Below are 13,618 nucleotides of genomic sequence, written 5' to 3' on the forward strand. Positions count from 1 at the left end.
TAACTACTAGTAACATTACCTTCCCTCTCCTCTTATGGATATATGTATTTAACAAAATTGGGATAGTACAGAGTTTAATGCCTGTTTTTACTTAACATTATTTGAATTTTCTCATTTCCACCCTTTCATGACCCATGGTACACAAAGTGGCCACATAATTTTTCTGCCTCTGGGGTTTATTGGGAAGCCACTTGTTCACAGACTGTACATGCTGCATGCAGGCAGAGACCTGTATAACAATTTGAAATGGAAAAACTGGGCGTGTGACCCAAATAACTGTTTTTACAGGGTATTGTATGAGGTGGTGTTGAATCAGTGTTTTTGATATGAAAAATATGGATTTTGGTAAAAAGTTATTTGGGACACTTATGTCCCTCTGGACTCTATGGGTAGGCTTGGTGGGATGAGGCAAGAAAAAAATCCATAGTACCTGCCAAAAATTCAAGCCCACTCAATGATTCAGTATGCGTTCCACTAATGAAAACACATGGTATCAACAAAAAATTCAAAGCAGAAAGTAACTGGGTCTTGAAAGTGTTATTAAATAACCAAATAACATGATTGTAAAGGGTTCATAGTATTCCATTCTATGGTTGTAACATAATTTTTTGCATCAGCCCTACATTATTGGCACTTAGGCTGTTTCTATCTTATTCTGCCTTATGAACAATGCTTTACTGAATACTTTGGCTCTGTGACTTACTACCTGTATGACCTTCAGCAAATGATTTAATGTTTTTGTGAGATAACAATGATACCACTTCACTACACGGTCCTAAAATGAAAAGTTTGAATATATAAAAACCATTTAAGTACAGTACCTGACATAGTAAGTCTAACACTATGTTTTAGACTTTTAAAAAATATTATTCTTGTATTTAAAGCTTTATAAGTACCACTAATTATTTCCTTCTGATAAGTTCCTAAATATGGACTTATTGGATCTCATGGTCTGTGTATGAGTAAAGATTCTTCATACACGTGACAAATAGGGTGGTGGTATTAAAAAAAAAAAAAAATTTTTATTTTATTTTGGAGACTATCTCCTATGGTACATCAGAACGGACATTATGGCAACATAGTATTTAGAGGCAGGTATTTGTTTAAAAATGAGATTATTACATTAGGCATCTTTTAGCAGGGAATGATGAGTTAGGTTATTTTTCTCCCTGGAAAACTTTACAACATTGCTTATTAAGTCTAAAACCCCATGGTTAATAATATTTCTACTCTGCCAAAGAAAATGTCTTAAGACTTCCTTCCCAACTTAAAAACAGTGAATTATTTTTAGCATACATGAGTTCAATGCAAAAGGGATATAATATAATGCCTTTGTCCTTATTGCATCTTCTTCCTGATTTAGTCCTGGAATTGTTTATATATATTTGAAAGTCATTAGTACATCCCTCCATTTCCTATCTCCCTGAACAGATTTTAGAGGTCAAATTTCCTCATTTTTCAGATAGCAAACATCAACAATCCACATGTCTTTGGGAGCAGAAGCACAGATAAGCTGTTTGGGTTCACTGGAAAGAGTGATTTGTTCATTCATTTCACTCATTAAGAGAGTGAAAATGCAAACCAGACCGGGAAAAGGTATTTGTGATACACGTACCAGCAAAGGACTCATATGTGGAATATATTAGGGTCGCTTAAAGACAAGTAAGAAAAAGACCACCAACCCAATTGAAAAAAAAAGAACAAACACTTATATAGGCTCTTTACAAAAGAGGATATTCAAATGGCCAATAAATTTTAGAAAAAGAGGTGCTCAACATCATTGTCCCTCAGGGAGTTGCAAATTAAAACCCAGCATTATCTTCTCACCAACACAGCTTAAAATATTTAAAAGATGGTACAATTTAAAATTCATTTTTTTAAGTAACTAAGGACATTTTGGTGATGGGTATGATATAAAATTAAATTAGTATTACAAATAAAACTGCCCGTCTTTTACAAAAATTAAAAGGAATGACGACATCAAATGTTGATAAGGATGTGGAGCAAATGGAACTTTCATACGTTGCTGGTAGCTCTGTAAATTGGTCAAACATTTCAGAAGACTGTTTGGCAGAATCTACTAAAGCTAAGCATACAACTACCTTATAGCCCAGCAATTTCATTCCTAGGTATAGACCCAAGAGAAATGAACGTATATGTCTACTGAAAAATATGGAAAAGAATGTTCACAGGAGCTTTATCCATAATCATCAAATAATTGAAACTTAGCTTGTATAAGTATACAACAGACTACTAAACAGCAATTAAAAAAGGACTACTGTTAAACACAACATGGATGAATCTCACAAATACAATGATGAATGAAAGAAACGAGACACAAGAATACATTTTCTATGATTCCAATTATATGAAGTTTAAGAATAATATAAAAAGAAAAAAAATAAGGAATAAGCAATAAAACCAATCTAGGGTGACAGAAGTCAGAAAAATGGTTATTTCTGGGAAGTGGGTTTAAGTAAAAATTAGGAAAAGGCACAAAGGAACCTTCTAGAGAGCTAGAAATATTCTACATATTGATTAGGTGATGATCACATATGTAACACTCATCAAATTACATACTTAAAACTATTCACCCTTAACTGTATATACCTCAATGAAAAATAAAAAAGATAAGCCACCTTGAGAAAGGGGCAAAGAGATGAGCCGACAGACACCTTCATTTGTGCTTACTTTGGAAGCTGCCCAGTCGATCCAGCCTTTAGCACAGGGGTCAACGTTAATGAGCACAAGGCCTTCCACAAGCTCTGGATGGCTGAGCTGAAAGACAGACAAAAACAACAGAATGAGGTTTCCACTTCCAGGATTCTTCTAAAAAAAAAAAAAAATTAGGACCATGGGTAATCAGTACTTATTGTGCTTAATGCCTCGGATGTATAAGTAAGACTACCTAGAGGTGTTAGGGAAGATATTTGGAAAAATAGCTCTTTAAATCTGACTTAACATCTGGAAAACCAGCCACTTAGAAACTGCTGTCAAATGATCTTGCCTTGGAAGGATCTATGGGGGAGACAAGTTTTTTTTTTTCTTTTTAATTTCTACAGCAGAGAAGGGTACTTGGTGTCTCTGCAGTTGTTTAGCCCATAGTGGATCCTCCCTGCTGGGGAAGTGTCCTTGGAACTACTTGGCATAAGGGGCTGCTTAGGCTGGAGCCCTGGTGGCACAGTGATTAAGAGCTACGGCTGCTAACCAAAAGGTCAGCAGTTTGAATCCATCAGCTGCTCCTTGGAAACCCGATGGGGCAGTTCTACTCTGTCCTATAGGGTTGCTACGAGTCAGAATCGACTCAACGGCAATGCGTAGACTTAAAGACTGCCTCTTTCATGCTCATATACATCTTTTTCCAACAGAGGCTTCAAACTTTTTTTCCTGAAAACATTTAAGTATTCGATACCACCTCCAGAAGACAATCCTATCACCCAAGAGGGACTTTTTTTTTTTTAAGTTCCTTATTGTGGGGTTTATATTAATTTTAACCCAAAAATTTGGTGTTTGTCCTTGGTTCCTGAGAGAGAACTTCTAAAACCTTGGAATTTCTCCCATGATTGATGTGTCTTTAATGAAGCTTTCTGATCACACCTGACGGTTTATGCTAATAAGGTACCTCTTAGGTGGGGGCTGCCCAGGCCAGAAAGACCACCGCGTGATATCAGCTGACCTGGGGGGCACACAATTCAATCAGTCATGCCTACATTAAAAACAAAAACAGTTGCTGTCAATCGATTCTGACTCATGGTAACCCCACGTGTTGCTGCAGAGTAGAACTGAGGGCCACAGAGTTTTCAGTGACTATGATCTTTCAAAAGTAGATCGCCAGGCATCCAGGTCTTTTTTCAAAGGCACCAACTTTTCAGTTAGTAGCCAAGTGCTTAACAGCTTGCTCCACCCATGGACTCCTCCTACATAATGAAGGCCCAACACAGATACAGAAGCTCCACAGACTTCCTGGTTGGTGAAAGACATTGATGCACATAGGTGGGTAGTATGTTCCCATTTTAGGAAATGGAAGCTCCACACTGGGAGCCCTCCCAGACCTCTTCCTTTGAGTCTCTTCATTTTTTTTTTAATTGTGCTTTAGGTGAAAGTTTATAGAGCAAACTAGTTTCTCATTAAACAATTAATGCACATATTGTTTTGTGACATTGGCTGCCAATCCTGCGATGTGTCAACTCTCCCCTTCTTGACCTCGAGTTTCCCACTTCCATTTGTCCAGCTTTCCTCTCCTTTCCTGCCTTCTCATCCTTGCTTTTGGGCTGGTGTACCCATTTAGTCTCATATACACAGCTAAACTATGTGTGTTATTGTTTAGTTTCATAGGCCTATCTAACCTTTGGCTACGGGTGAACTTTAGGAGTGACTTCAGTACTGAGTTAAAAGGGTGTCTGGGGGCCATACTCTTGGGGTTTCTCCAGTCTCTGTCAGACAAGTAAGCCTTGTCTTTTTTGTGTGAGTTGGAATTCGTTCTACATTTTTCTCCAGCTCTGTCCAGGACCCTCTATTGTGATCCCTGTCAGAGCAGTCAGTGGGGGTAGCCAGGCACCATCCAGTTGTTCTGGATTCATTCTGGTGGAGGCTGTGATAGTTGTGGTCCATTAGTCCTTTGGACTAATCTTTCCCTTGTGTCTTTGGTTTTCTTCATTCTCCCTTGCTCCAGATGAGGTGGGACCAATAGATGTATCTTAGATAGCTGCCCACAAGACTTTAAGACCCCAGACACTACTCACCAAAGTAGGATGTAGAATATTTTCTTTATAAATTGTTACGCCAATTGAACTAAATGCCCCCAAGACCATGGCCCCCAGCCCTCAGCCCAGTAATGAGTCTCTTCATTTGTATCCTTGATAATAAAACTGTAATAGTAAGTATAGCACTTTTATTGAGTTCTGTGAATTGTTCTAGTGAATTATCAAATCTGATGGAATAGTGGGAGCCGGCAGGTCAGAAGTGAGGGGGACTGGGGACCCCTGAGTTTACAGCTGGTATGGGGGGTAGAGGGAACCCTTGAATTTGGAGCCAGCACATTAGAAGTAAGGGAGATCTTGGAGGCTCCTGAGTTAGAGCATCCTGAAGGAGTAGTGGGAAACTCCAAATTTATAGCAAGTCAGAAATGATGGTGTCGTGGGGACTCCAAGCTTACAGCTGGTATCTGAAGTCTTAGGCAGACTTGGTAGCCCAGAGGGCTGTACGTTGTAATTTGTGAGAGCTGATCTAGCTCTTATGGTTAGGGTCAGAGGAAGAAGTGCTTCATGTGCAGCTGGTGTCAGAACAGAGGGGAACAGAATTGATAATATTGCTTTGAGAATGATATTGATTTGATTGATCCTTACAGTTTGGTGTCAGAGAAGTAGGATTTTGTTTTCTGTACACTTATTTAAAAATCAAAAGGAACATTTCTATTTAAACTTCAAAACTCTACCTTACTTTTCAATTTTTTTTCTTATTACAGTGATTATGCTCACTCAAAATTTGATACACAGAGAAACTATAAAAAAGCAGAAAATAAAGTCTCACATATCAGCTTATCACACAGCATTAAACCCTGTTATACTTTGGTATATTTCCTTCCAGTCCATTTCCATGCCTATGACTAACTTTATGTAAAACTGCATGTTAACATCACAGTGTATGCATATGGTTACACAAAACCCCATCATAAGAATTGTCAAAAGACTTCCAGCCAATATGGTGCCATAGACAGAAGCACCATGCTGTCCCTACAGCGAAGATGCAAAAAACTAAGTAAAACAGAGACAAACGTCATTCATGGAACTGGAAGTGTCAAATGAAGGGATAAAGAACTCAGCTGAGCACTGAATAGAATAAGGAACTGACAGAGGACACAAAGCGAGGAAAGATACGTGCAGAGGGCCCCATCAGCTAATGCAGCATGGATCCTCTATCTTGGACTCCTGTTGGGGATCAGCAGACAGGGAGCATGGGAAAGCAGCTGCGCGGAACTCCCAGCAGGAGACAGAGCACCTAGTAACCAGTGATACACGCTTTTCCACCCTCCATTCTCTCCCCACTGCTCTATGTCCAAGCATCCTGGCTGAATGCACTGGCTCAGCCAGCTGGAAAGTACAGCGCCCTTGCTGCTTGGATTCACCCCACCCACATCAGAGACTGGGGGACAGGAAGTATGGGAAAACAGCTTCACAAAGTTCCCAGCTGGACACAGAGCATCCGTGCACTGAACATCACACCCCTGAGCAGCACAGGCACAGCCTACTGGAACCTGTCTAGCACTCATTCCTAGCCCGCCTTGTCGGCCCTAGTACATGCCACAAACAACCCATCCCAGCCCCTCCTCTTCAGCTGGACCTGCCCTGCTGCACCATACCTGACTGACTGGCCCTGCCCATAGGACAAGGAGGTGAAAAGAATCGTGACTACAAACAACAAAGAACGCACAGCCTGCCTGCTCAGATATAACCAAATAAAACAAAAAAGCAGGATGCAGCAAACAAATCTACAATCAAGAAACGAAGAAAATAACTACTGAATGTCCCCAAGACAGAAGATAATACCAAAACACATAAAAAAAATAGGATAGGATAGTTCCAGTAGGCATTGAAAATACACCACCAGATAACCTTCCAGTAGAAGAAAAGGCACTAGAACTACCTGACCAGGAATTCAAATCTTTAATACTCAGAGCAATCCAAGAGTTGAAGGAAAAAGCAGACAAAAATGAGGAAAAAATAGACAAATTTATGGAAAAGGCAGACATATTCATAGAAAATACAGACAAAAAATGGAACAATTCAGGAAATACAGGAACAAAATGCGAAAATAAATTCACAACTAGAAATCATACAAAAACAACAATTAAAATCCAAAAGATAAACAAGATTTCAGAAATGGACAGTGTCACAGAAGGGCTGAGGAGCAGGTTTGAAATGATGGAAGACAGAATCAGTGAAACTGAAGACAAACACTTAGATACAACACTGTTTGAGGAAAAATCAGAAAAAAGAACAAAGAAAAATGACGAAACCCTGAGAATTAAGTGGGATACAATCAAAAGCAAAAATTTGTGAGTGATTCGAGTTTCAGAACAGGGAGAGTAAATGGAAAACACAGAGCGCATCGTTGAGGAATTACTAACAGAAAACGTCCTAATATCATGAATGAAACCTGACTATCCAAGAAGCTCAACGAACCCCATATAGGATAGATCCCAAAAGAAAAACACCAAGGCATATCATAATCACAATTGCTAAAACCAAAGACAAAGAAAGAATCCTGTGAGCGGCTCAAGAAAAAAAAAAAGTCACATACAGAGAAGAAACAATAAGACTAAGCTCTGATTATTTGCAGAAACCATTCAGGCAAGAAGGAAATGGGATGACATATATAAAACCCTGAAAGAAAAAAACTGCCAACCAAGAATAATATATCCTGCAAAACTCTCATTCAAATATGACGGTGAAATTAGGATATTTCCAGAAAAACAGAAATTAAGGGACTATGTAAAAACCAAACCAAACTTACAAGAATTATGAAAGGAAGTCCTTCAGTCTGAGAACAAACAACATCAGACCACAGCCTGAATCTAGGACGCAAGATCGTACGAGCCAGCTACCAGCCTAGGAAATTAACTCTCAAGGACTATCCAAAACCAAAACAATTCCAACAGGGAACCAGAGAGGTTAATCGGTAAATGAAAACAACATCAGAACAATAAAAAAGGGACTAAACAGTACAGGTACAGAACTTCCTAATAGAGAGCAAGGCAAGGCAATAGTAGACTGGTTCAAACCTAGGAAGAAAAGGGTAAATTTCAAGGTAACCACAAAGAAAGTTAACTCATCAAAATAAAGAAGAAAAACATGAAGTCTCAACAAAAACAAAATCTATAAAAACAAAAGAAATCCACAAACAAAAGGAACTCAGCAAAGGAGAGTAAGAGGAACAAAGAAAATGTTAGCATCACAATAAAAAGCACTACAAAATGACAGCAATAAACTCACACATATCAATAATTACACTGAATGTAAATGGCCTAAATGCACCCATACGGAGACACAGAGTGACAAAATGGATTAAAAAAACAGGACTCATCAATATGCTGTCTACAAGAGACATATCTTAGAAACAAAGATGTAAATTTACTAAAAATCAAAGGATGGAAAAAATATATCTAGCAAATAACTATCAAAAAAGAGCAGGAGTGGCAATACTAATCTCAGATAAGATAAACTTTCAAACAAAATCCACCATAAAAGACAAAGAAGGACAGTATGTAATGATTAAAGGGATAATCCATCATGAAGACTTAACCATAATAAACATCTACACACCCAATGACAGGGCTCCAAAATACATAAAACAAACTCTAACAGCACTGAAAACAGAAATCGACAGTTATGCAATAATAGTAGGAGACTTCAACACACCACCCTCACCTCAGTAAAGGACAGAACATCTAGAAAGAAACTCAACAAAGACACAGAAGAGCTAAAGGGCACAAACAGCCAACTTGACCTCATAGACATATATAGAACACTCCACCCAACAGCTGCAAAGAACACATTCTTCTTTAATGCACATGGAGCATTCTCCAGAATAGGCCACAGAGCCACCCTCAACAAAATCCAAAACACTGAGATAGTACAAAGTATCTTCTCTGACCATGCCATCAAAATAGAAATTAACAACAGGAAGAGTAAGGAAAAAAAATCAATTACATGGAAACTGAATAACACCTTGCCTAAAAACCACTGGGTAACAGAAGAAATCAAAGATGGAATCAAAACGTCTCTAGAACCAAACGAGAATGAAAAGACATCATACCAAAACCTTTGGGACACAGCAAAGGCAGTACTCAGAGGTCAGTTTATAGCACTAGATGCACATATTAAACAAAACAAGACAAAACAGTGCTATCGAGTAGATTCATCAAAAAGAAGCAACAAAATCAAAACATTAGTTACATAACTTGAACATACAGGAGAAAAACAGCAAAAGAAGCCCACGGCCACCAGAAGAAAGGAAATAATAAAGATCAGAGTGGAAGTAAATGAAATAGAGAAAAGAAAAACAATAGAAAGAATCAACAAAACCAAAAGTTGGTTCTTTGAAAGGATCAACAAAATCGACATACCACTGGCTGACTTGACAAAAGAAAAACAGGAAAGAACGCAAATAACCCAAATAAGAAATGAAACGGGGACATTACAACAGACTCAACTGAAATAAAAAGGATCATAGCAGAGTATTATGAAAAACTATACTTCAACAAACTTAGAGGAAATGGACAAATTTCTAGAGACACACTACCTACCCAAACTAACACAAAATGACATTGAAAATCTGAACAGACCCATAAAAAGAGAAGAGACTGAAAAGGTAATTAAAAAGCTCCCAACCAAAAAAAAGCCCTGGCCCAGATGGCTTCACTGGAGAATTCTACCAAACACTCAGAGAAGAGGTTATGCCAATACTACTTGATCTATTTCAGAACATTGAAAAGCGAGCGATACTTCCAAATTCATTCTATGAAGCCAGCATAACCTGATACTAAAACCAGGCAAAAAAACCAGGCAAAGACACCAAAAAAAAAAAGAAAATTATAGACTAGTATCTATCACGAATACAAAACTAGATGCAAAAATTCTCAACAAAATTCTAGCCAACAGAATTCAGCATCATATTCAAAAAATAATACACCATGATCAAGTAGGATTCATATCAGGTGTGCAAGGATGGTTCAACATTAGAAAATTAATCAATGTAATCCACCACATAAATAAAAGGAAAGAAAATCACACGATCCTCTCAATCAATGCAGAAAAGGCATTCAACAAAGTCCAACACCCATTCCTGATAAAAACTCTCAATAAAATAGGTATACAAGGGAGATTTCTCAAAATAATAAAGGGCATCTATGCGAAACCAACGGGCAACATCATTCTCAATGGACAGAGGCTGAAAACATTCCCCTTGAGAACAGGAACAAGACTAGGATGCCCTTTATCACCACTCCTACTTAATATTGTGTTGGAAGTCCTAGCTAGAGGAATAAGGCAAAAAAAGAAAAAGAAATAAAGGGCATCCAAATTGGTAATGAAGAAGTTAAACTGTCTCTACTTGCAGATGATATGATACTAAGAAAATCCAAAAGACTCCTCAAGAAAACTACTGGAACTAATATAAAGATTCAGCAGAGTAACAGGATACAAGATAAACATACAAAAATCAGTTGGATTCCTATATACCTATAGAAAGAATGATGAAAAGGAAATCAGGAAAACAATACCATTTATAATACCCCTAAAAAAATAAAATACTTAGGAATAAATCTAACCAGGGATGTAAAAGACCTATACAAAGAAAACTTATACAAAGAATGACCAAAGACCTATACAAAACAAAACACTACGGCAAGAAACCAAAAGAGACCTACATAAATGGAAAAACATACCATATTCATGGATACGTAGACTCAACATTGTGAAAATGACAATTCTACCCAAAGTGATTTACAAATAGAAAGCAATACTGATCCAAATACCAACAACATTCTTTAAAGAGATGGAAAAACTTATCATTAACTTTATATGGAAAGGGAAGAGGACCCGGATAAGTAAGGCACTACTGAAGAAGAAAACAGGAGGACTCGTGCTACCTGACCTCAGAACCTACTATAGAGCTACAATAGTCAAAACAGCCTGGTACTGGTACAATGACAGATACATTGCCCAATGGAACAGAATTGAGAACCCAGATGTAAATCCATCTACCTATGGTCACCTGATCTTCAACGATCTTCGACAAGGGCCCAAAGTTCATCAAATGGGGAAAAGACAGTCTTTTTAACAAATGGTTCTGGCAAAACTGGATGTCTATCTGCAAAAAAATGAAACAGGACCCATACCTCATACCATATACAAAAACTAACTCAAAATGGATCAAAGACCTAAATACAAAGCCAAACACTTTTAAGTTCATAGAAGAAAAAAGTAGGGTCAATGCTAGAGGCCCTAATACATGGCATTAACAAGATACAAACCACAACCAACAACACACAAGCTCCAGAGGATAAGCTAGGTAACTGGGATCTTCTAAAAATTAAACACTTATGCTCATCAAAAGACTTCACCAAAAGAGTAAAAAGAGAACCTACAGACTGGGAAAAAAATTTTGGCTATTACAAATCAGACAAAGGTCTAATCTCTAAAATCTAGAGGAAAAACCCAACATCTCTACAACAAAAAGACAAATAATCCAATTAAAAAATGGGCAAAGCAAATGAACAGACATATCACCAAAGAAGACATTCAAGTGGCCAACAGACAAATGAGGAAATGTGCATGATCTCTCACCATCAGAGAAACGTAAATCAAAACCACAATCAGGTACCATCTCACCCCGACATTACTGGCACGAATCAATAAAACAGAAAATAACTAATGTTGGAGAGGCTGCGGGGAGATCGGAGCTCTTATGCACTGCGGGTGGGAATGCAAAATGATACAACAATTTTGGAAAACGATACGGGACTTCCTTAGAAAGCTAGAAATAGAAATACCATATGATCCAGGAATCCCACTCCTAGGAATATATCCTAGAGAAATAAGAGTCGTCACATGAACAGATATATGTACACCCATGTTCATTGCAGCATTGTTCACAATAGCAAAAAAGATGGAAACAACCTAAATGTCCACCAACAGATGAATGGATAAACAAACTGTGGTGCATGCACACAATGGAGTATGACTCAACGCTAAAGAACAATGAATATGTGAAGCATCACATAACATGGAAGAATCTGGAGGACATTATGCTGAGTGAAATAAGTCAATCACAAAACGACAAATATGGTATGAGACCACTACTGAAAAAACTCATGAAAAGGTTTGCATATAAAAAGAAACAATCTTTGATGGTTATGAGGGAAGGGAGGGGTGGGAATGGAAAAACAGGTAACAGACAATAGATAAGTGGTAACTTCGGTGAAGGGTAAGACAGTGTACATTACTGGTGAAGCCAGCACAGCCTGTATAAGGCATGATCATGGTAGCTCCATAGACACATCCAAACTCCTTGAGGGACTGAATTGCTAGGCTGAGGGCTGTGGGGACCATGGTCTCAGGGAATATATAGCTCAATTGGCATAACAGAGTTTATAAAGAAAATGTTCTCCATTCTACTTTGGTGAGTAGCGTATGGGGTCTTAAAAGCCTGTGGACGGCCATTCGGCAGCAAGGAAGAATGAAGAAAACTAAAGATACAAGGGAAAGATTAGTGCAAAGAACTAAAGGACCACATCTACCACAGCCTCCACCAGACTGAGTCCAGTACAACTAGATGGTGCCTGGCTACCACCACTGACTGCTCTGACAGGTATCACAAGAGAGGGTCTTGGACAGAGGTGGAAAAAAATGAAGAACAAAATTCTAACACAAAAATAAAGACCACACTTGCTTGTCTGACAGAGACTGGAGAAACCCTGAGGGTATGACCCCTGTACATCCTTTCAGCTCAGTAATGAGGCCACTCCTGAGGTTCACCCTTCAGCCAAAGATTGAACAGGTACATGGAACAAAACAAGGCTAAAGGGGCATACCAGCCCTGGGGTGGGGACTGGAACGTAGGAGGAAAAAGGAGGAAAGCTGATAATAGGGAACTCAGGGTTCAGAAGGGAGAGTGTTGACATGTCGTGGGGTTGTTAACCAATGTCATACAACAATGTGTGTACAACTCATGAGAAACTAGTTTGTTCTGTAAACCTTCATCTAAAGTTCAATTAAAAAAAAAATCATCTAAGCCTTACTTTTTATTGATGATGTACTGCTCTCACTTGTGGTTTTCAGGTACTTTAACTACACCGTAAGACTCAGCACAAACCTATATCTGGAGCTGACAAAATTTACAGATATACATATAATTTACTGATGTAAGACCCAGAACAGTACCTGGTCATTTCACACAGCAGTAATAGCTGTGACCCAGGCAGAGCCCCAAGGCTGTCAAGACTAATCCTCCATGTACTCACTGCAAATCTGCTGAGGATGTAGGCTCCAGCTCCAACTCCAATCCCAATGATGCCTTTCAGACTGTGAATGGGACATACCAACATTGAGAAGGTTAACTCCATTTAGTGGCAGCATGGTATAATGGGAAGAACACAACACCTGGCTTCAAATCCTAACTCTGCTGTTAACTAGATATGAGAATTTGGGCAAGTCTCTTTAAGTTTCTGAGCCTCAGTTTCTTATCTATAAAAATGATACCATCTTTTTTTAAGTTGATTTCTAAGATTTTAAATGAAATATGACAGAAACCTGGGAGTTATACTTGATAGCTCTTTCTCCTGCTTGCCTCCATATCTAATCTATCAACAGGGCCTGCAGAGTTTACCTCCAAAATATTTCTTAAACTCCATCTATTTCTCTCCATCCCCTCAACATCATTATCTCTTGCCTGAACTATTGTTAATAGTTTAACTAGTCTCCCTGTTTTCTTATTACTCTCCAGACCATTCTTTCTGCAACTACAGTAAACCTTTTTAAAATTTTTAAACAGCTTTACTGATGTACAATTTATACACCTAGGGTGATCATTTTAAAAGACTAAATTAGATATCACTCCC

The 13,618-nt window shown here is 38.3% G+C and overlaps 1 protein-coding gene across 2 annotated transcripts in view; it reads right to left on the bottom strand.

Moving 5' to 3' along the window:
* Positions 1-13,618, bottom strand: part of NDRG3 (NDRG family member 3) — a 95,662-nt gene that overhangs the window by 36,200 nt on the left and 45,844 nt on the right. For both annotated transcript variants that reach the window (XM_023550214.2, XM_010591661.3), the window contains 2 exons: positions 13,022-13,082; positions 2,692-2,778 (listed from right to left, as the gene is read on the bottom strand). In XM_023550214.2, the coding sequence (XP_023405982.1) occupies positions 2,692-2,778; positions 13,022-13,082 (148 nt within the window). The remainder of the gene's footprint in view (positions 1-2,691; positions 2,779-13,021; positions 13,083-13,618) is intronic.

Source organism: Loxodonta africana, chromosome 24 (assembly GCF_030014295.1).
Source record: "Loxodonta africana isolate mLoxAfr1 chromosome 24, mLoxAfr1.hap2, whole genome shotgun sequence".
NCBI classification, from domain to species: domain Eukaryota; kingdom Metazoa; phylum Chordata; class Mammalia; order Proboscidea; family Elephantidae; genus Loxodonta; species Loxodonta africana.